At 41.1% G+C, this 21,330-nt stretch overlaps 3 protein-coding genes across 7 annotated transcripts in view; all 3 read right to left on the reverse strand.

Annotated features, from left to right (window-relative positions):
* LOC139535935 (lysine-specific demethylase 5B-like) overlaps positions 1–11,097 on the reverse strand; it is a 29,619-nt gene extending 18,522 nt beyond the window's left edge. Inside the window, exons 1-2 of one of the 2 annotated variants that reach the window (XM_071335912.1) lie at positions 7,580–11,097; positions 6,983–7,150 (exon numbers count right to left, since the gene is read on the reverse strand). In XM_071335912.1, coding sequence (XP_071192013.1) covers positions 6,983–7,135 — 153 coding nt within the window. In that variant the 5' untranslated portion in view covers positions 7,136–7,150; positions 7,580–11,097. Of the gene's footprint in view, positions 1–6,982; positions 7,299–7,579 lie in introns of those variants that run through there. The other variant, XM_071335911.1, reaches the window with a different exon arrangement.
* On the reverse strand, positions 8,233–12,164 carry LOC139535939 (guanine nucleotide exchange factor MSS4-like). Its single transcript, XM_071335917.1, has 2 exons — positions 11,701–12,164; positions 8,233–11,386 (listed from the first exon to the last, which is right to left on the reverse strand). The coding sequence occupies exons 1-2, from the start codon at positions 11,851–11,853 to the stop codon at positions 11,138–11,140; spliced, it is 402 nt and encodes a 133-aa protein (XP_071192018.1). The 5' UTR covers positions 11,854–12,164; the 3' UTR covers positions 8,233–11,137.
* Positions 12,165–13,053: 889 nt separating this feature from the next.
* On the reverse strand, positions 13,054–20,644 carry LOC139535940 (adiponectin receptor protein 1-like). 4 transcript variants are annotated; one of them, XM_071335920.1, is made up of 9 exons: positions 20,515–20,644; positions 19,808–19,881; positions 19,492–19,714; positions 18,808–18,915; positions 18,294–18,465; positions 16,224–16,410; positions 15,866–16,053; positions 15,573–15,766; positions 13,054–15,002 (listed from the first exon to the last, which is right to left on the reverse strand). In XM_071335920.1, exons 3-9 carry the CDS (start codon positions 19,633–19,635, stop codon positions 14,874–14,876), a joined length of 1,122 nt encoding a protein of 373 aa, XP_071192021.1. In that variant the 5' UTR covers positions 19,636–19,714; positions 19,808–19,881; positions 20,515–20,644; the 3' UTR covers positions 13,054–14,873. The 4 variants fall into 4 exon arrangements, with proteins under 4 accessions (XP_071192021.1, XP_071192022.1, XP_071192019.1 ...); XM_071335921.1 differs by lacking the exon at positions 19,808–19,881 and having other exon boundaries at positions 20,515–20,626; XM_071335918.1 differs by having other exon boundaries at positions 13,584–15,002; positions 15,573–16,053.
* Between the last annotated feature and the right edge of the window lie 686 nt (positions 20,645–21,330).

A 21,330-nucleotide genomic window follows, 5' to 3' on the forward strand; every position in this document is an offset into this window, starting at 1 on the left:
ACATTGTGACATGGCAGGCCATGTCCCATACAGAAAGTAATGTAGGCTGTTCATCTTTAGTCTAAATCCATATTTGAGATATCCTCTGTTACACTCTTCCTAATAAACACTTGGCTAAATGCCAATCAAACCTGAGTAAAATATACAGTACCGGTCAAAAGTCTTACAACACCTACTGATTCAAGGATTTTTCTTTGTTTTTTAAAAACTATTTTCTACATTGGAAAAAAATTGTGAAGACATCAAAACTATGAAATAACACAGAATCATGTAGTAAACAAAGAAAAATGGTTAAACAAATCATTTTATCTATTTGAGAATCTTCAAATAGCCACCCTTTGCCTTGACATCTTTGCACACTCCCGGCATTCTCTCAACCAGCTTCATGAGATAGTCACCTGGAATGCATTTCAATTAACAGGTGTGCCTTCTTAAAAGTTACTTTGTGGAATTTCTTTCCTTCTTAATGCTTTTGAGCCAATCAGTTGTGTTGTGACAAGGTAGGGGTGGTATACAGAAGATTGACCAAATAGGGTTAATATCAAGTCCATATTATGGCAAGAACAGCTAAAATAAGCTAAGCGAAATGACACTCCATCATTACATGTAGGTCAGTCAATGCGGGAAATTTAGAACTTTGAAAGTTTCTTCAAGTACAGTCGTGGCCAAAAGTTGAGAATGACACAAATTTAAATTTTCACAAAGTCTGCTGCCTCAGTTTGTATGATGGCAATTTGCATATAGTCCAGAATGTTATGAAGAGTGATCAGATGAATTGCAATTAAATGCAAAGTCCCTCTTTGCCATGCAAATTAACTGAATCCCCCAAAAACTTTTCCACTACATTTCAGCCCTGCCACTAAAGGACCAGCTGACATCATGTCAGTGATTCTCTCATTAACACAGGTGTGAGTGTTGACGAGGACAAGGCTAGAGATCACTCTGTTATGCTGATTGAGTTCGAATAACAGACTGGAAGCTTCAAAAGGCAGGTGGTGCTTGGAATCATTGTTCTTCCTCTGTCAATCATGGTTACCTGCAAGGAAACACGTGCCATCATTGCTTTGCACAAAAAGGGCTTCACAGGCAAGGATATTGCTGCCAGTAAGATTGCACCTAAATCAACCATTTATTGGCTCATCAAGAACTTCAAGGAGAGTGGTTCAATTGTTGTGAAGAAGGCTTAAGGGCGCCCAAGAAAGTCCAGCAAGCTCCAGGACCGTCTCATAAGTTGATTCAGCTGCGGGCTCGGGGCACCACCAGTACAGAGCTCGCTCAAGAATGGCAGCAGGCAGGTGTGAGTGCATCTGCACGCACAGTGAGGCAAAGACTTTGAGGATGGCCTGGTGTCAAGGTAGCAAAGAAGCCACTTCTCTCCAGGAAAAACATCAGGGACAGACTGATATTCTGCAAAAGGTACAGGGATTGGACTGCTGAGGACTGAGATAAAGTAATTTTCTCTGATGAATCCCCTTTCCGATTGTTTGGGGCATCCGGGAAAAAGCTTGTCCGGAGAAGACATGGTGAGCGCTACCATCAGTCCTGTGTCATGCCAACAGTAAAGCATCCTGAGACCATTCATGTGTGGGGTTGCTTCTCAGCCAAGGGAGTGGGCTCAATCACAATTTCGCCTAAGAACACAGCCATGAATAAAGAATGGTACCATCACATCCTCCGAGAGCAACTTCTCCCAACCATCCAGGAACCGTTTGGTGACGAACAATGCCTTTTCCAGCATGATGGAGCACCTTGCCATAAGGCAAAAGTGATAACCAAGTGGCTCGGGGAACAAAACATTGATATATTGGCTCCATGGCCAGGAAACTCCCCAGACCTTAATCCCATTGAGAACTTCGTCAATCCTCAGGAGGCGGGTGGACAAACAAAACCCCACAAATTCTGACAAACTCCAAGCATTGATTATGCAAGAATGGGCTGCCATCAGTCAGGATGTGGCCCAGAAGTTAATTGGCAGCATGCCAGGGCGGATTGCAGAGGTCTTGAAAAAGAAGGGTCAACACTGCAAATATTGACTCTTTGCATCAACTTCATGTAATTGTCAATAAAAGCCTTTGACACTCATGAAATGCTTGTAATTATACTTCAGTATTCCATAGTAACATCTGAAAAATTTCTAAAGACAATATTTGTGTCACTCTCAACTTTTGGCCATGACTGTACAGTCGCAAAAACCATCAAGTGCTATGATGAAACTGGCTCACACGAGGAACTCCACAGGAAAGGAAAACCCAGAGTTACCTCTGCTACAGAGGATAAGTTCATTAGTTACCAGCCCCAGAAATTTCAGCCTAAATAAATGCTTCACAGTGCTCAAGTAACAGACACATCAACTGTTCAGAGGAGACTGCATGAATCAGGCCTTCAAGGTCGAATTGCTGCAAAGAAACCACTACTAAAGGACACCAATAAGAAGAAGAAACTTGCTTGGGCCAAAAAGCAAGCAATGGACAATAGGACAAATTTCCACCGGTCTTTCGCCTAGAGTCCAAATTGGAGATTTTTGGTTCCGTCTCTGTGGGACACAGTGTGGGTGAACGGATGATCGGCACGTGTATTTCCCACCGTAAAACATGGAGGTGGTGTTATCGTGTGGGGGTACTTTGCTGGTGACACTGTCGGACATATTTTGAATTCAAGGAACACTTAACCAGCATGGATACCACAGCATTCTGCAGCGATACGCCATCCCATCTGGTTTGCGCTTAGTGGGACTACCATTTGCTTTTCAACAGGACAATGACCGAACACACCTCCAGGCTGTGTAAGGGCTATTTTACCAAGAGGAGTGATGGAGTGCTGCATCAGATGACCTTGCCTCCACAATTGTCCGACCTCAACCAAATTGAGATTATTTGGCATGAGTTGGGCCAGAGTGAAGGAAAAGCAGCCAACAAGTGCTCTGCATATGTGGGAACTCCTTCAACACTGTTGGAAAAGCATTCCAGATGAAGCTGGTTGAGAGAATGCCAAGAGTGTGCAAAGCTATCAAGGCAAAGGGTGGCTATTGGAAGAAACTCATACTTTGATTTGTTTAACACTTTTTTGGTTACTACATGATTCCATGTGTGTTATTTCATAGTTTTGATGTCTTCACTCTTAATCTACAATGTAGAAAGAGAGAGAGACTGTTTGACTGGAATCAACAGGAGAAACTGTGGTGCAGATAGAACATTAAGGTCACTACAGCCTCCTTATCTTTGGAGACTACACTGTCTGTGACCTTGCATGGCATCTCAGAGTGCCAGCATGCCTGTTTGAATGTGCATAATAACTCAGGAACACAGAAAAGTATAATTTTAAATAGGCTACACAAGCACTAGCCTTTATCTCACAGCAATTCTGCAAATTCATCCCAAGTGACAAATAGGACAAAATCCTTTTTGATCAAAAGTGGAAGAGTCCATCCGAAAACCCAACTACCTAAAGAAAAAGACCTAACTGACACCTCAGACTGAGAAGTGATCCAGCTGGGAATGTGGACAAGTCTGTCAAAGTGCAGTTATCAAAAAATTCTCCATAGATTACCCTTTGAATCTGCACTCTTCGTCTGCAGTGCACGGCCCAGATGGGGGCATGGTTTATGAAACAACAGCTCTGGCTGTATTTCCACCAGCCCCTTTGTGGAGTAGTGGAGCTAGGACAACAGACCGGCCCATTACATAACCACTCCCATTCTGCACAAACAACTTCCATCCTCTGAACGGCTAGCCAAATTCAGCCATCATTAGACTACCTACAGTAGGTACAGCTCCAGAGTGACATGGAGTGCATATTTTGATGTTAATCCAGTGTTGTATGAACACAACATTTCAGATTACACAATTTCTGTGCAAGATAGCCAATCGAGAGAAAGATAAAATTGTGTTTATTGAGAAAGCGGTTCACTTTATTTGTGCCCAGCGCAGGGCAGCTAGACCAGATAAGAAACAAAGCCATTGTCACAACTCTACAGAAAGGTAGGAAAAACTGTTTAAAATGGAGGGGAACAAAATGTATCAAATAATACAAAACAAATGGTGGAAGGACTAAACACTGTACTGCTATAAAAATAAAATATATGCTTAAAAACAGGTTGCCTTGGTAGTTTCTCAAACAGTTCACATTAAGGTTATTTTGGGTGTACATTGTTGCAAAGTATTTGAGTAATTGTTAGGAAATTAGCATATTTCCTTATTACACCAGTGGAATAAAGGATAGTCCCTATTCCTGTTGTGTAATTAAATTCTCAACTCACTCAATGAGGCCTAATCAACTAGTCTATAATGCAGTTACTATGGTGTGCAACAACATCAGGCTAATACCAAGTGCAATTAGTTTTACAACATAGTTATTCTTATACCTAAGTGTTACCCAAATTACTATGTTAATCAACTGCTATCAACTCTTGTAGAGATACATTTTTATTGCAAAACAAAATAACAGTAATACATGTATGCCCCAGAAAAAGTGAAAGCTGCAATAGATGGGTTGGCTGATAACGTCACGAAAACGATGTGCACGCTTGGGGTGAAAGTCAGCCTGCTGTTGTGATTCTGGATGGCCAGATTGCCAGCAATAACCACAAACTGCCATGTCAGGAATTGTAAATGTCTCAATTCAGCTTGTTGTTTTGAAGCCTTTTGACTGATTTCATGTCAATGCTAATATGGCAAAAATGTGCTAACTAGCTAACCAACACCTGTAACGATGTATTTGACAACAAGTGGTCATTGTGCAAATGCATTTTTGTTGACAACATGTACGCTATATTTTGTCTCCAATCTAAGCCAACCTCTTCTGTTATGCCCCATGGTTGCGCATACGTCGTTTGTTGCTTAACAACCAACCCCTGTATATGTAACTTTTTGGGCGACCGACCAAATTCAAATAGAATAGTGAGTTATAGATTTGTCTCTCATTGAAAGCAAGTCTAAGAAGCAGTAGATCTGTTCTATGTGCAGTATTTCTATGCTTCCTGGTCTTAAGTTGAGTTTGAGTCTTTAACTTTCAGTTTTGTACAAGCTTCAAAACATCTGAAAATACAATATTTATGGTTATGGAAAATATATTTCACAGCGGTTTAGATGGTACAATGATTCCTTACACTATGCTTGTTTTGTTTCAAACTGAAATTAGGCAACCTATTAGAATATTAGCACCCAGGAAATGGCAGAGCGATTTCTGCATAGTGCATCTTCAAAAAAGGTCCAATGCAAACTTTCAAATAATTTCTGGATAACAATTAGGTAGCTTACCATGATTGTTTTCAATTAAAATGGTCAAAAAGAAACAAAAACAGCTATGAAAATAACAATAATGCCCTTTAAGTGTAAGAGCTGTTTGAGAACACCGCCTGACATTTCAGCCTGTTTTGGTGGGATGGAGTTTTGACCTGCCTGGTGACATCACCAGTTATTAGTTGATAGACCAATAAAGAGTTGCAAACCTCTCTGCCAATAACAGCTAAGACAGTCCAAGCAATATTCTTGATTGAAATACAGCTCTTTACTAAGAAGCTGTTTATTTTTGACCATTTTAATTGAAAACCACACTAATTTACTTAATTGTTACCCAGAAATTATTTGATATTGAAACAAAAATGGCTGTATTGGATTTAACTAATTTACCACCAGGCAGGCCAAAACTTCATCCCACCAAATTGGCTGAAATTTTTGGCTGTATTTTCAGACAGCTCTTACAGAAATGGGCATTATCATTTTCACAATATTATTCCAACCACAAGTGTGGAATTGTATATATAAAAAATAAAAATAAAACAGGAAAATTAACTTTGACTGCATTGAGTCTTTAATATCTAGGCTACTTTGTACATTGGTCATCAAAACAAATGCCTCAGAGGCCAGCCCTTCAAGAAAACCATTTGGTTACCATTGGAAAAGCAGTACATATTTTCACATATGAATTATAAAAAATTATCAGTACCAAAATTTGATTCTTTTTTAATATAAATGTTAATACACTCCAAAGAAAATCCATTTGGTACACAATCCAGTCCACACCCAACCACAAAGACAACATGGAGGACATTAACAAGCTAGAAGAGTCTTCCCAGCAGGCCTACAACATACAGGCCTCTAAAATCAGCCCGACTCAGTTATGATCAAATAATCTAGGTTGTGGAGGCAAGAGGCAACAACATTTCAGTCAGCACAATAAGCTGTCCCTAATACCCTTGAGATTTAAGGGTGCTCGGTGCTCACCATTACCGAATGTGGTCAAATAAACAATGGGCTGAAAGCTTGAAATGTCACAAGTAGTGCAGACCAATACAGAACCAGGAACCTTCCTCCCCCATGTTCAAGAAACAAGTAAACCCATGTATGAAAATTGCAGCACTGTAGTCGACAATGCAGTTTCCTAACCAACTAATCGGTTTTCCTTTCCAACGAATCACACTCCATAAAGAGATCGTCACTGTGCACGTAGCTGTCACACGGAAATCCAGCATCAAAACATTGGTATGTCAATACAAGTGAATATAAAATGCAATATGGTATGATATATTACACATATTTTACAATTTCACATTCGAAAATTGAATTGATAACAAGCTGGAAGGCATTAAAGTGACTTGGTGAAATGTCTTATTTCCGTATCATTTTACAATGAACAACTCCCGGGAAGAGAAAAGGTAACCAACCTTGTCACCCATCAATTTGACCAAAAGCCTCTAAAGATGCATTGTACTTGGGTTGAACGTTCTATGGAACATAAGCGATACTTTGTAACTTTGTCGCGAGTCTGTCTGCACAGATATCACTGGGCGTGTGCGTGTCCTTGCACACCTACAGAGGCACACACAACCTACGCTCGCATAGAAGCTGGCAATTCAATTCAACTCAAGCCGCCATGTTGAAAATATGTCTAAAAAGATAACTATACGACCACAAATGTCATCAACAACAGTTAGAAAATGTTTTCAGCCGGAGTTTGAAATCATACCCTAATTAAAGACACTCACCTTCGGCGGTCGGACCTTGCAGATGCCAGTTTTCTCTGCAATAGGTCGTATTTTGTTGATATACGCAAATGGATCGGCAAATTCCTCCCAAGTGGGCTCAAAAACAGGACACTCCGGTGGAGCAATGAACTCGTTTGGCCGAGATTGGGTCATCGTTGCATCTTCGTTCTAAATAGTGGAGAGTTACGATTCAAAGTATTTTAATTAAAGTTCAATGAAAGCTGTCCCCTTTGAAGAACTGCTCCCTTTAACTCCGTCAATTAAGAACATCACTACACACTCATTGAAGTCGCACTCGCATTATCTGGCCGGGGGACAGCACCTAGGCTGCTTCCGCTTCAGAAAGTAGATACCCCTACACACACACACACGACAATGGCATACTAGCTACAAAACATAACATATTTATTCAAACAAATAACTACACATGGAAGGTAAATTCATGGCATGCCATTTTTTCGGGGTTTGGGGCTTGTCTAAAAAAATACCTCAATGCACTAGCAACGAAAAACTAAATTGATTACTGTAAATAACAAACAAACGGTCAGTAAACAAAACAAAAACCCACGTAATCAAAATATGGTGTACACAACCTACCGTTTGTTATTCACAATTGGTCGAAGACAAATATTGAAGTGAAAATAATTGTCCTCTAGGCCTGTACAGTTTAAAATAAAACGAATAAATGTACCAAGAAATATATTGATTCTTATTTATTCATCCTACAGTACACAAAAGTATAGGCTACATCTGAGTTATGCATTCTAGTGGAAGTGAAACAGATGAGCGCATTCATACTAAAGCCTCGTGGTGACCGGAACTAGTTTTTTTTAAATGGACTCGATGGGCTCGATGATTGGGTGTAGTTCCTTGGATTCTGGTGTGAGGGAGGGTGCACAGAGAGGGGCCACCGACTTTACAAGTGATATGTAAAAATGACAAGCCATAGCCAACAGAGAATATGTTTAAGTTAGATAAAATACATGTCCCGAACCAATTAAAGTATTCCATCGGCTAAAAGGGGTCTTGAAATTGACTTTCAATTTCCCATGCAGTCAAGTCAATGAGGGTGAACTCTATTCTAGAACTATAATTTACAAACAGGTCAAAAATCACAGGGATACATTTTATTTTACAGAGTTAATAACCGTTTGAAATAGAGGTCGACCGATTAATCGGAATGGCCGATTAATTAGGGCCGATTTCAAGTTTTCATTAAAAAAATAAATACATTTAAAAAAAAATAATAATTTAAAATCGGGAAATCGGTGTCTTTTTTTATTTTTTTATACATCTTTATTTAACTAGGCAAGTCAGTTAAGAACACATTCTTATTTTCAATGACGGCCTAGGAACGGTGGGTTAAATGCCTTGTTCAGGGGCAGAACCTTGTCAGCTCGGGGATTCAATAATGCAACCTTACGGTTAACTAGTCCAACGCTCTAGTCCAACCACCTGCCTTACATTGCACTCCACAAGGAGCCTGCCTGTTACGCAAATGCAGTAAGAAGCCAAGGTAAGTTGCTAGCTAGCATTAAACTTCTTATAAAAAACAATCATAATTACTACTTAACTACATATGGTTGATGATATTACTTGTTTATCTAGTGTGTCTTGCGTTGCATATAATCAATGCAGTGCGCATTCGCGAAAAAGGGCTGTCGTTGCTCCAACGTGTACCTAACCATAAACATCAATGCCTTTCTTAAAATCAATACACAAGTATATATTTTTAAACCTGCATATTTAGTTAATATTGCCTGCTAACATGAATTTCTTTTAACTAGGGAAATTGTGTCACTTCTCTTGCAACAGAGTCAGGGTATATGCAGCAGTTTGGGCCGCCTGGCTCGTTGCGAACTGTGTGAAGACTATTTCTTCCTAACAAAAACAGCCAACTTCGCCAAACGGGGGATGATTTAACAAAAGCGCATTTGCGAAAAAAGCACAATCGTTGCACGACTGTACGTAACCATAAACATCAATGCCTTTCTTAAAATCAATACACAGAACTATATATTTTTAAACCTGCATATTTAGCTAAAAGAAATCCAGGTTAGCAGGCAATATTAACCAGGTGAAATTGTGTCACTTCTCTTGCGTTCATTGCACGCAGTCAGGGTATATGCAACAGTTTGGGCCGCCTGGCTCGTTGCGAACTAATTTGCCAGAATTTTACGTAATTATGACATAACATTGAAGGTTGTGCAATGTAACAGGAATATTTAGACTTATGGATGCCACCCGTTAGATAAAATACGGAACGGTTCCGTATTTCACTGAAAGAATAAATGTTTTGTTTTCGAGATGATAGTTTCCAGATTCGACCATATTAATGACCTAAGTCTCATATTTCTGTGTGTTATTATGTTATAATTAAGTCTATGATTTGATAGAGCAGTCTGACTGAGCGATGGTAGGCAGCAGCAGGCTCGTAAGCATTCATTCAAACAGCACTTTTGTGCATTTTGCCAGCAGCTCTTCGCAATGCTTCAAGCATTGCGCTGTTTATGACTTCAAGCCTATCAACTCCCGAGATTAGGCTGGTGTAACCGATGTGAAATGGCTAGTAGTTAGCGGGGTGCGCGCTAATAGCGTTTCAATCGGTGACGTAACTCGCTCTGAGACCTTGAAGTAGTTGTGGCTTTTGTGGAGCGATGGGTAACGATGCTTCGAGGATGGCTGTTGTCGATGTGTTCCTGGTTCGAGCCCAGGTAGGGGCGAGGAGAGGGACGGAAGCTATACTGTTACACTGGCAATATAAGAACATCCAATAGTCAAAGGTATATGAAATACAAATGGTATAGAGAGAAATAGTCCTATAATTCCTATAATAACTACAACCTAAAACTTCTTACCTGGGAATATATACCTGGACTCATGTTAAAAGGAACCACCAGCTTTCATATGTTCTCATGTTCTGAGCAAGGAACTTAAACGTTAGCTTTCTTACATGGCACATATTGCACTTTTACTTTCTTCTCCAACACTTTGTTTTTGCATTATTTAAACCAAATTGAACATGTTTCATTATTTATTTGAGGCTAAATTGATTTTATTGATGCATTATATTAAGTTAAAATAAGTGTTCATTCAGTATTGTTGTAATTGTCATTATTACAAACACATTTTTTTATTTAAATTTCCGATTAATCGGTATCGGCTTTTTTGGTCCAATAATCGGTATCGGCGTTGAAAAATCATAATCGGTCGACCTCTAGTTTGAAAGAGCATCAAAATGCAGCGAAAGAAGCAACAAACAATAGAGCTCACAGTCAAGCCAAGGGTAATCCAGTACTCAAATGCAGATGGAATGAAATGCATTTCAGATCACATGTCCATGATGAGTATGGACTGTGGAGATCTAATGGGGTCCTCTGGAGTTAGATGGCAATAGCTGAGGGCCAGAGCAACAGTCAAAGCCAATGTGGTATATCAACAGACAGAACACTGTCACTTGAAGTGTATCAGCAACAAATGCATACAGCACACTCAACAAATACAACCACTCCCATTATTCACAATGCGAAGGGTGTGCTATGCTGATAAGCACACTAATCATTCAAACAGTAGAAGCCCAAATGGGCCACATTTGTAGAATCAGAGATAGTCTGATAATATTTCAGAAGTAGAAAGTCTGATAATATTTCAGAAGTAGAAAGTAATATCAAGTAGGCCTATACAAGTAATACAATTCCAAAGGCTGTAGGGTTAACCTCAGACCAAAGCATAACACCTGAATATGGGTTAGTTACAGTATTAGATTGAACTACAGTTTTATAGACTGATAAGACATTTGTTCAGAGAACCACATCAATACCATTGTTGATCAGTAGAAAACAAAGGAATTGAAGAACACTTGGCCTTGAAGAACTAAGGAGTCATCCAGCACCAGCCAGAGGGAAAGTGAAGGCCGGAAAGAATTAAGGACAAGACAGACCAATGCATGTTGCCCATGCGCAGTGGGTGACCGTCCTATTGCCTCTGACCACAGAACATTTGCCGTCATTTTCTCTACATTGAATAGGCACTGTCCGTCGACATCCAACAAGTAATCTACTGCGCACGGCTGACGTTCATGTTGGTCTGTCTTGTCCTTTAGTTCCAAATGTGTACACCCTCTTAAGTTTCCCCAGGCTCTTACAGTGGGCCACACTAGGCATGATTGACTCTTTCCAATGCAACATAGAAGCTCTTTTTGTCATCCAGGGAGTGCCAGCCTATGGGTCCAATCTCACAGTCTGCACAAATGAGGTACTTGATTCTCCCCACATCCTTAGTGAAGCCCACATTCTCAAAAGTGTACATGTCGTCGACTAACCAGTGGGTAGTCAGTGTGTCCCCATCCACGGATCCCTCTGATTGGGTGATAGTGGTCTTCTTGCGCATTGAGGGCAGGAACAGCTGGTGGATATTGGGGAGGAAATAGAAGGCCAGATTCATCATGACAATGGCCATTAATATGAATAGATAAACAGAAGTGATTTTCCACTCCCTGACATTGTTTAGTCACATCATGGCATAGCAAATTGCACATTGTTTGCTAAATATAATTTGGAGCTGTAGTTTAGGTGGTGGTTAGACAGTGCACTGACTTGAAATAAAACAACTGATGAAGCACATTCGGATAGGAAAATAGGTATATTGTGAATCATATAACTCGTAATTTAAAGGGTCATTTGTCTTTAGGGGTTACACCTTTCTGAGGTGAACCTTACCTCCTTCTCCGCAAACACCGCCATCCCTGGGCAGAGGACCTTCGAGCCACAACGTCGGCACAAAACTGACTTGATATTCTTTCCAACCCCCGACACCAGCGTAGACCGGTCGACGCATCCTTCAGAGGGAGAGTTCTGTTCTTGGTTGTCCATGTTGAACGCAATTTGTGACTATACTACACTTATAAAGCGAATGCTAAGATGGTTAGCTATAGTCAAACCACTGCTCTATATATTTCTTTCAACTAATGTAACCAAGCTAGCTAATGTAATGTGAATTTTGAGGTGTCAACTCACCTCTGCTGTATAAGCTGCTCAGAAAGAGTACACCTAAACTATTACCAAGCGGCTAGTACAAGTAATGTAACTACTAAAAGCACACGGCCATATCAACATTTTGTTAAAAAAAATGACCGAACAAGCGTTGCTGAAGTGTGCACCCGCTGAAACTTCCGTTCAGAGTCCACATCGCTCAATTATATCGTTCCTTCGTCATATATGATGATTGATTGGTTTGATTTTAAAATAACTGCTGCTAGGTTGTTCTTTATCTACAATTAAACAAATGTCATTTCATCTATATTTTGGGGAAATAGTTAGTCGCATATGTTTAAAACCAATTTTTAAAAACCTTTGGATAAGATCAAAATAGACATACACTTGTGATAAAATCGGATTAATCTGAGTAATAACCATATCCACCCAGTTGACCAATTCGTCAGAGTAAGGTCAACAATATAGAAGGTGCCATCATGTGACTGATACCGCACACATCATTCATAGTGAAAGGGCACCCTAGAAGGGAAAGGGGATACTAGTCAGTTTCACAACTGAATGCATTCAACCGAAATGTCTAACGCATTTAACCTAACCTCTCTGAATCAGAGGTGCTGGTGCTGCCTTAATCGACATATACACCTAAGGCCGTTGTTGTTGGAGGTTTACTGCCTTGCTCAAGGACAGAACAGCAGATTTTTCCACCTTGCCGGCTCGGGGATTCGAACCAGCGACATTTCAGTTACTTAACCGCTAAACTACCTGCATTGACATCCAATTGAACCAGATTTTTGAGTTATCATACATAGACTGTACCTCTCTGCAAGTTCTAAGATACTGTATTTATAATCAGTGGAAGTCATTGCAAACAACCAGTCTCCCCATCTCTGGTACCTTCAGGTAGAATTTTAGAACTCCCAAGGGACATCGTTTGCATTGGGTAAAGAGAATGTTCCAACTTTTTGTGACCATGCACGCAGCTAGCTACATAACTAGCCCAGGTGAATAGCCCCCTGCATGAAAGTAACAATTACATGCCATAACATATAGAATGAGTGATTAACTGCTACGCAACACCCCAGATAAAATTTTATTTGTAAAGCTGTGGATATAGACAAAATGTGGCATAAATATGGTCAAATATGGAATTGACTACTACAGGGCTAGTCAAACTGTTCTTGGTCCAAGAGGCTTCACGACAGCTTCTACCCTCAAGCCATAAGACATTTGCATTGCCCCCCCTTTAAATGCTGCTACTCTGTTATTATCTATGCATAGTCACTTTACCTCTACCTACATGTACATATGTCAACTTACCTGTACACATTGACTCTGTAACGGTAACCCTGTATATAGCCTCGCTACTGTTATTTTTAATTATTTGTTATATCTATTTTTTACTGAACGCTTATTTTTCTTAAAACTGCATTGTTGGTTAAGGACATGTAAGCATTTCACTGTAAGGTCTACTACACCTGTTGTATTTGGCTCATGTCACAATTAACATTTGATTTGACAACGACAAACCATGTTCATGTGTGTGAAAAGTAAAGTGTGATGAAGTGTCATATCACTATGTAGAACAGAAAATGCATGACTTGGGTTAGTTTCCCATTTTAACATTAATAAATATTTATTATGTGTCTACATTTCAGGGAAATGTATTATCCATCAGCTTGTCTACACAGAACACAACACAAAGTCAAGAATACACAGATTGTTTAGTCTTTGTAATAAAGCCACAGAAAGTCAGCTTTAAAAAAAAAAAAAAGAATCTTAAATAAACAGCAGTTTGAGAAAACTATTGGAGGTCAAAAGTTTAATAGTGATTTCATTGGGTATAAGGACAAGAAAACTAAAAAGTTTGTTATCATCATTATATCTGGAGATCCTAATGAAGTTCACTTGACTGCAATATTGGCCCATCTATTTAAAAACTATTTCCATTGGCCTAAGGCACAGGAATACTAAAATATTATTCCTATTTCCTACTCATTACATGGTGGACCCCATGCAGTGACAAAGTTTAATGGTAATAACATATTGTTAAGGTGCAATAATTTGACCTTTAGAGTTCTGAAATATAGCCTTAAAATTAAACAAATCTCAAGTTGAGACGGGAAAGAGTTGACCTATTCCCAGATTTTCCCATTGTGCGTTTCCCGGTTAGTTTATACCAGCCATACAAGATTCTGTTCCATTGAAAAGGGACATGAGGGGTAAGGGTACCAAGCAGTGTCTTTTAGGTAAGTAATTCAATTGTTTGACTTTCAGTTCCATAACCCATACCTCGATTGGGGTTGATTGTATGTCAACTAAATTTAAATCAACAAAATACTCTTAATCAATTGTTGGAATTGCCCACTGTTTTAAATTATGACTTTTACATTTAAAAAAATGAATGAATTTAATTTAGATTAATTCCTTATAATGACAGAATAAAAATGGAACGAACTGACCCCAACCCGGACCCATTCTATCACATAAGCCTCCTACAGCTAGATTTGGGAAGCTCTGGAGGGCAACGCCTCTCAGAGGTTCCCATCCTTGAAGGAAACATGTAATCAATCTGTTGAAAATCCCCTGTTGTTCTTCATGAGCTAAAGTGGAGCCTAAAGCTCCCTTTTGATAAAAAAAAAAAAAGTGCTGCTGCATCACTGGGATGCCCCTCTATATAGTTCACTAGCTAAAGCTACTTTAATGGGGAAAAAGTAGCACAAGCAGAAAAACACACCACAAGAAAACCAAAAATGACATGAGCAAATCGGGGTGGTTGGGTGGGTAGGTGGGGGGAGGGCGGAGAAAAGGAGCTACGGAGGACCATTGAGTGTTCCAGCAGCACTTTATAGGGACGGGGACCGACCAGGAAATGCCTGAGGGCGCCACAGATGGGCCTCTCAGAGAAGGGTGTCGTCAGTGCACCCTCCCTCCAGGCCGTAGCGGAACTCCTGCAGGTTGGAGACGCCGTAGAAGTGGATAAAGGCTGCCGCCACAACCAGGACGTGGAAGATCTGGTGGGAGTGGAACTGAGGAGAGAGGGAGGTCCGAGGCTGCTTACCATATGGCACCCTATTCTCTACTTAGTGCACTATTCCCATATGGCTCTGGTCAAAAGTAGTGCACTAAATAGGGAATGTATGTCCAAAGGCTCCTCTGGTTAGAGCATTGTGTTTGCAACACAAGTTCTAGCAGTTTGATTACTACATGGGCCACATATTCCTACAGTACAGTTCAGTACTATATAGGGAATAACCAGAGTCCTATGTGGCGTACTATATAGGGAATAACCACAGTGCAGAACATGTGTGACCGTAACTCACATCGCATTAAATGACGATAATAATATAATAATATAATCATCGTCATATAAATGAGGACATGGGGTTAGTTCAGGAGCTAGCTACAAGCCTGCGTCTACATCCCAAATGGCAGCCTATATCCTATATAGTGCACCACTTGACCAGAGACCCATTTAGTATTTTCTTATGATCCCCAATTAGCCGCACTCTTTCTTGGGTCCCCCTATGGGCCCTGGCCAAAAGTAGCGCAGTATATATGGAAAAGGGTTACATTTTTTGCCTCTGTTACACACTTACCCAGATGTCACATTTGCCAGGGAAGTAGCGTTCGGGGATCCTGGCGGCGTACAGTCCGGCGCCAGTGATGTACATGGCGCCCATCAGGTAGAACCAGCCCATCTGTCCCACAGTGGTGGCCTTGACGAAGCCCTCCTCGATAGTGAAGTGCACTGTGGGGACGATGCCACTCAGTCCCAGGCCCATGAACACTCCTGTGAGAGACATGGAGGGGAAAGGTTGGTTGGTGGAAGCAAGAGCAGCTGGATCAGTCATAGTATAGGATACAATAAGATGGTCAAACTTTGCAGCACCTGCTCGTGTGGGCCGATGCGCGGGCGTGGAGAAGCGTTCCCACTGGGCCACTATGATGGCGGCAATGCCCAGCACACAGACAATGGTGAGGTAGATGAGGCGCGGCTGTGGGGAACAGTAGAACGAGTAGTAGAGCCAGGGCACAAATGAACCCATGATCAGCAGGGCAATACCCGAGTAGTCAAGTCTGAGGGAAAACAAAACACTGAGGTTAGAAGAGGAACATCCATTTAAATGACACTTTAAAGTAAAAAAAAAAAACTGAAATGAAACATCACATTTCTTTTCAGAAATACAGGAGAGCTAATCAAGAAAGAAATCTACATGAGCAAGAGGGAGGGGGGCATGCAGCCTTACTTGGAGAAGGTGCGGGACACTTTCTCAGAGTGGCAGTAGACGGTGTGAAAGAGCCAGGAAAAGCTGAGGCAGAGCACGGCACCCAGAAAAAACATCCCAAACACCACTTTCTCCTGCAGCGGGGCCATGAAGTACATGTTGGGCCGCAGAATGGTGTACGTGCCCAGACCAATAAACAGGATCAGCCCTGGGGGTTGGAGAGGTGAGGCCATCATTTGTGGACCAGTAATCATATGGGGCATATCATGACAAATGAATATTAGCAATAGGAAGGGGTCTCTATGGGGCACACTGTATATACACAATGGGGGACACAATCAGGAGCATTGTAAATGGAATGTGTTGTGTAAGAGGCACACTTCTTTGCTATGTAGTATAGATAAGTGATTGCACAATACATACAGTTGAAGTCAGAAGTTTACATACACTTAGGTTGGAGTTATTAAAACTCATTTTTCAACCACTCCACAAATTTCTTGTTAACAAACTATCGTTTTGGCAAGTCGGTTAGGACATCTAAACATTTTTCCAACAATTGTTTCCAGACAGATTATTTCACTATCACAATTCCAGTGGGTCAGAAGTTCACATACACTAAGTTGACTGTGCCTTTAAACAGCTTGGAAAATTCCAGAAATAGAAGCTTCTGATATGTAAATTTGCCTAATTTGAGTCAATTGGGGGTGTACCTGTGGATGTATTTCAAGGCCTACCTTCAAATTCAGTGCCACTGCTTGACATCATGGGAAAATCAAAAGAAATCAGCCAAAACCTAAAACTGTAGACCTCCACAAGTCTGGTTCATCCTTGGGAGCAATTTCCAAATGCCTGAAGGTACCACGTTCATCTGCTCAAACAATAGTACGCAAGTAAAAACACCATGGGACCACACAGCCGTTATACCGCTCAGGAAGGAGACGCGTTCTGTCTCCTAGAGATGAACGTACTTTGGTGCAAAAAGTGCAAATAAATCGCAGAACAGCAGCAGAGGACCTTGTGAAGATGCTGGAGGAAACAGGTACAAAAGTATCTATATCCACAGTAAAACAAGTCCTATATTGACATAACCTGAAAGGCAGCTTAGCAAGGAAGACACCACTGCTCCAAAACCACCATAAAAAAGCCAGACTACGGTTTGCAACTGCACATGGGGACTTTTTGGAGAAATGTTCTCTGGTCTGATGAAACTAAAATAGAACTGTTTGGTCATAATGACCATCGTTATGTTTGGAGGAAAAAGGGGGAGGCTTGCAAGCCGAAGAACACCATCCCAACCGTGAAGCACGGTGGTGGCAGCATCATGTTGTGGGGGTGCTTTGCTGCAGGAGGGTCTGGTGCACTTCACAAAATAGATGGTATCATGAAGAAAGGAAAATGATGTGGATATATTGAAGCAACATCTCAAGACAACAGTCAGGAAGTTAAAGCTTGGTCACAAATGGGTCTTCCAAATGGACAATGACCCCAAGCATACTTCCAAAGTTGTGGCAAAATGGCTTAAGGACAACAAAGTCAAGGTATTGGAGTGGCCATCACAAAGCCCTGACCTCAACCCTATAGAACATTTGTGGGCGGAACTTAAAAAGCGTGTGCGAGCAAGGAGGCCAATAAACCTGACTCAGTTACATCAGCTCTGTCTGGAGGAATGGGCCAAAATTCACCCAACTTATTGTGGGAAGCTTGTGGAAGGCTACACGAAACATTTGACCCAAATTAAACAATTTAAAAGGCAATGCTACCAAATACTAATTAAGTATATGTAAACTTCTGACATTTCACATTCTTAAAATAAAGTGGTGATCCTAACTGACCAAAGACAGGGAATTTTTACGAGGATTAAATGTCAGGAATTGTGAAAAACTGAGTTTAGATGTACTTGGCTAAGGTATATGTAAACTTCCGACTTCAACTGTACATTGCTTAATGGCAGCATGCTGAACTTAGGACCTAGTGAATGTGCCCTAGTTGTGGGGATCATAGACTTGTGCTTCACTGCAACTTTATAGGCAATGGTGTGAGGTTCAACATGTGAGGATTCAGTCTCCTCATATATCTCACACACTCACTCACCTAGAAGGTGGGTCCAGATGTTGCCTGTTTCTGTGTGGATCCTGAAGATGCTTCCAAAGCATGCGCGGAAGGAGGGCATGGGGGGTCGGTGTCCATGCAGGAGGTAGTCGTTGTCCTTCAGCCACTCCGGCAGGACATGAAATGGGATAACCCTCCAGCTACCCTTCCACACCTTAAAACACAAGGGTTTAAGGCTACCATGAATGTCCTGTTCATCTCCCCACTCTTATTCTCTCTGTGTATGAAGTTAGACAGAGCAGCCATGGGGGCTGTTCCAGAAAGCAGGATCAATGAGTTAGCCAGCTAACTGTCCCAGAAATTCTGAAATAACTTCATCTTTTCGAGAAACATAGACTTGAAATGGGCATGGTATAATTGACTCGACAACCAACAACTCATATTCAAGTTTAGCTTTCTAAATGAATCAGAAAATCAAGAGATACTTTGGCTGCTTATCAAAGTTAGCTGGCTAACTTATTGATCCTGCCATCTGGAACAGCCCAATGATGCCTACTTTGTGCACAAACTCCTCCATCTTCTCCATTGCGTGGTGAGCCTGGAGGGGCAGCGTCAGGACCTCTTCCACCTCTTCATCCTCCTCATCAGGCAGAACTGAGGCCCCCTGCAGAGAGAGAATGTGATTTAGTTAGGCAAGTAGAGCATATGCCTTTGCAGTGCAGGATAAAAGTGAAAACATGGGAACGAATCCCAGTTGGTTTGGTCTACATTTCCCTGACCATTACTTAGGTGCGACCCCACCCAAGCTTAGCTCTATTGGCCAATGACCACTTAGATTTGTTTTGTCTTCAACTGGGGCATATTCACGAGGGTGCAACGCTATAGAACATTTAGATAGAAACTAATTTTGTAGAACAACCAGTTTGTTTGGATGTAGAATAGGCCAATGGGGAGATCTGCAACGTTCTGAACTTTCACCTCTCTGAATACACCCCTGTGTTCACTAGACACGTTGGTGTTGGCTGATCACCTGAATCTTCCAAATGTTGATTTGGAAGATTCTGCGCCCGCTTTAGAAAATACCTAATTCCCGTGGTAATCGAGGAGTTGAGTCAGGCAGCATTCCAAATGGCACCCTATATAGTGCACTACTTTTGACTTTTGAGCACTGATCAAAATTTGAGCACTGTGTAGGGAATAGGGTGCCATATGGGACGTAACCTGTCTCCCCCACTCTCACTTCTGACATCATGCCTTTCCCCGCTGTCTGCCGTCCCGTCTCCTCCAGCAGAGGTCCCAGCTCCATCAGCTCCACATCCGGGACCCGGCAGTCCTCTGAGATCCGACAGTCTGCATCACTCGCAGACCCGTTTCGGCCTGACATAGGGAGACTGCCTGATGACCTGTCCTCTGCCTGTGTGTACTACTAAAGCCTGACACTTAAGTCCGCAGTTGGCCCAGTGCTGAGGAGTCAAGAAATCATAGTGACAAATAAATACATTAGTTAATGTAGTTTTTCACTGAAATAACTTATTCCAAATTGTAACTAACTTCACCTGTGACAATTGGACCTGATGTGGACTTTGGTAGGTCTATATTTCCCACCGACAGTTGGTCCTTGCATTCAGCACTGAAGTAAAAAATTGCAGCTTCCAGTATTACTTTGACATAACGTTACATTTTTACACCATCAACAAAGTCTTATGTCGTGAAAATATTCACTCGTTAAATGAGTATTTGACAACAGTTATGACGAATAAGCTACTCGGCTAACATGGCAGGAAGACCAAAATTGCTCTTGTGAGACGGCCGAAAAATGTAGTTAGCTAACGGTAACGTTAGCTAACGGTAACGTTAGCTGGTAGCTAACAAACAAAACTGGCAAAGACTTTGTCAGCTGGTTGGCTACCTTAGAACAAAGCAATCATACAATAGCATCCGAATAAACATGGAACTGGGATAACAAGATAACGACTCCAATAATATGATTTGGCTGACATGATTCCTGACGTACACCAGCAAATTATAGCTAGCTAGAGCCCCAAGGTAACGTACGATAACCGCAGATGCTAGCATTACTAATGCCATTAGCTAGCATTATAGGCTAGCTAGTTAGCTTTCGCATACTCGAAGAAAACTGGTCACGTCTGGCTGTATCGAACCAATACCAAACACACTGACACAGTTGCAAATACAATGCTACAATATTGCTCATTGTTGAAGCTGGTTAACTTTTGCATTTTCACTCAGCGGACGTAGCTACCTGATACTCCAGACGTCAAAGGAAATGTGATCCCTTCCCGATTCTCACAAAAACAAGCCGAACCTCCGAACGAACAGTCACGCAGCACGGTTAACGAAAATGACAAGTCAATGCCAAGCAAAGAGTTTCAACTGGTTCTCATAAACGTAACATCGTCTCCATCTAGTGGTTAAAATTACAAATGTAAAATGTTTTAAAGTAACACCAAAATACTGTCTGTATATGTAGCCATTATATCAAATCAACATAGACTTAAGTGGTACACTGTTTTATTCCCAGGTCATGCACGTGCTTCTCCTATAAATGATTGAGTGGAATCACATTACCTCCATAATGGTGCCTGCATGAACCCCCAAACTTAACAGTAGTGTATGTACAGTATGTGAAAAGTTGTCTTCAGAACTGAGCTGCCTAAACCACATTTTAGCAGCACAAGAAAGGCTCAATTAAAAATAGACCCTCATCCAGCTCTTTACTTGTGGATAGAGCTACTCCTACTTGTAAACCAACTCTCATCAGCAATTCCAATCTTCAATAATCCCTGTCAACAAAGGGGAACTGTACTGTAGTAGGCAGTGGAATTAGATACAATTTTTCCAACTACCACTCTGTCCCAGCATTTGGACTAAATTGTCTGCACCAAGCACAGATTACTCCTTGTTGTGACAGCATTCAACTGTCGCAATCAGAGCCACGTTGTTCTGGCAAACTGAATGTCCAAATTGTTAACCTCCACAATACTCTATTTTACAACAAGGGATAATATCTAAGGAATGGTCCAGTCAATACATACAGACAACAGGATTATGGATCCCG

This window comes from Salvelinus alpinus, chromosome 12 (genome assembly GCF_045679555.1).
Source record: "Salvelinus alpinus chromosome 12, SLU_Salpinus.1, whole genome shotgun sequence".
Taxonomy (NCBI): Eukaryota; Metazoa; Chordata; class Actinopteri; order Salmoniformes; family Salmonidae; genus Salvelinus; species Salvelinus alpinus.

What these genes read in the sequence shown, in the direction of transcription:
- LOC139535939 (XM_071335917.1), bottom strand. Translation starts at nt 11,853, where the DNA reads ATGGACAACCAAGAACAGAACTCTCCCTCTGAAGGATGCGTCGACCGG. An exon ending in CGGTGTTTGCGGAGAAGGAG is followed by an intron (nt 11,387 to 11,700) that starts GTAAGGTTCACC and finishes AATATCCACCAG; the next exon opens with CTGTTCCTGCCCTCAATGCG.
- LOC139535940 (XM_071335918.1), bottom strand. Translation starts at nt 19,635, where the DNA reads ATGTCAGGCCGAAACGGGTCTGCGAGTGATGCAGACTGTCGGATCTCA. An exon ending in GGAAAGGCATGATGTCAGAA is followed by an intron (nt 18,916 to 19,491) that starts GTGAGAGTGGGG and finishes CTCTCTCTGCAG; the next exon opens with GGGGCCTCAGTTCTGCCTGA. An exon ending in CTGGCAAATGTGACATCTGG is followed by an intron (nt 15,003 to 15,572) that starts GTAAGTGTGTAA and finishes CTCTCTCCTCAG; the next exon opens with TTCCACTCCCACCAGATCTT.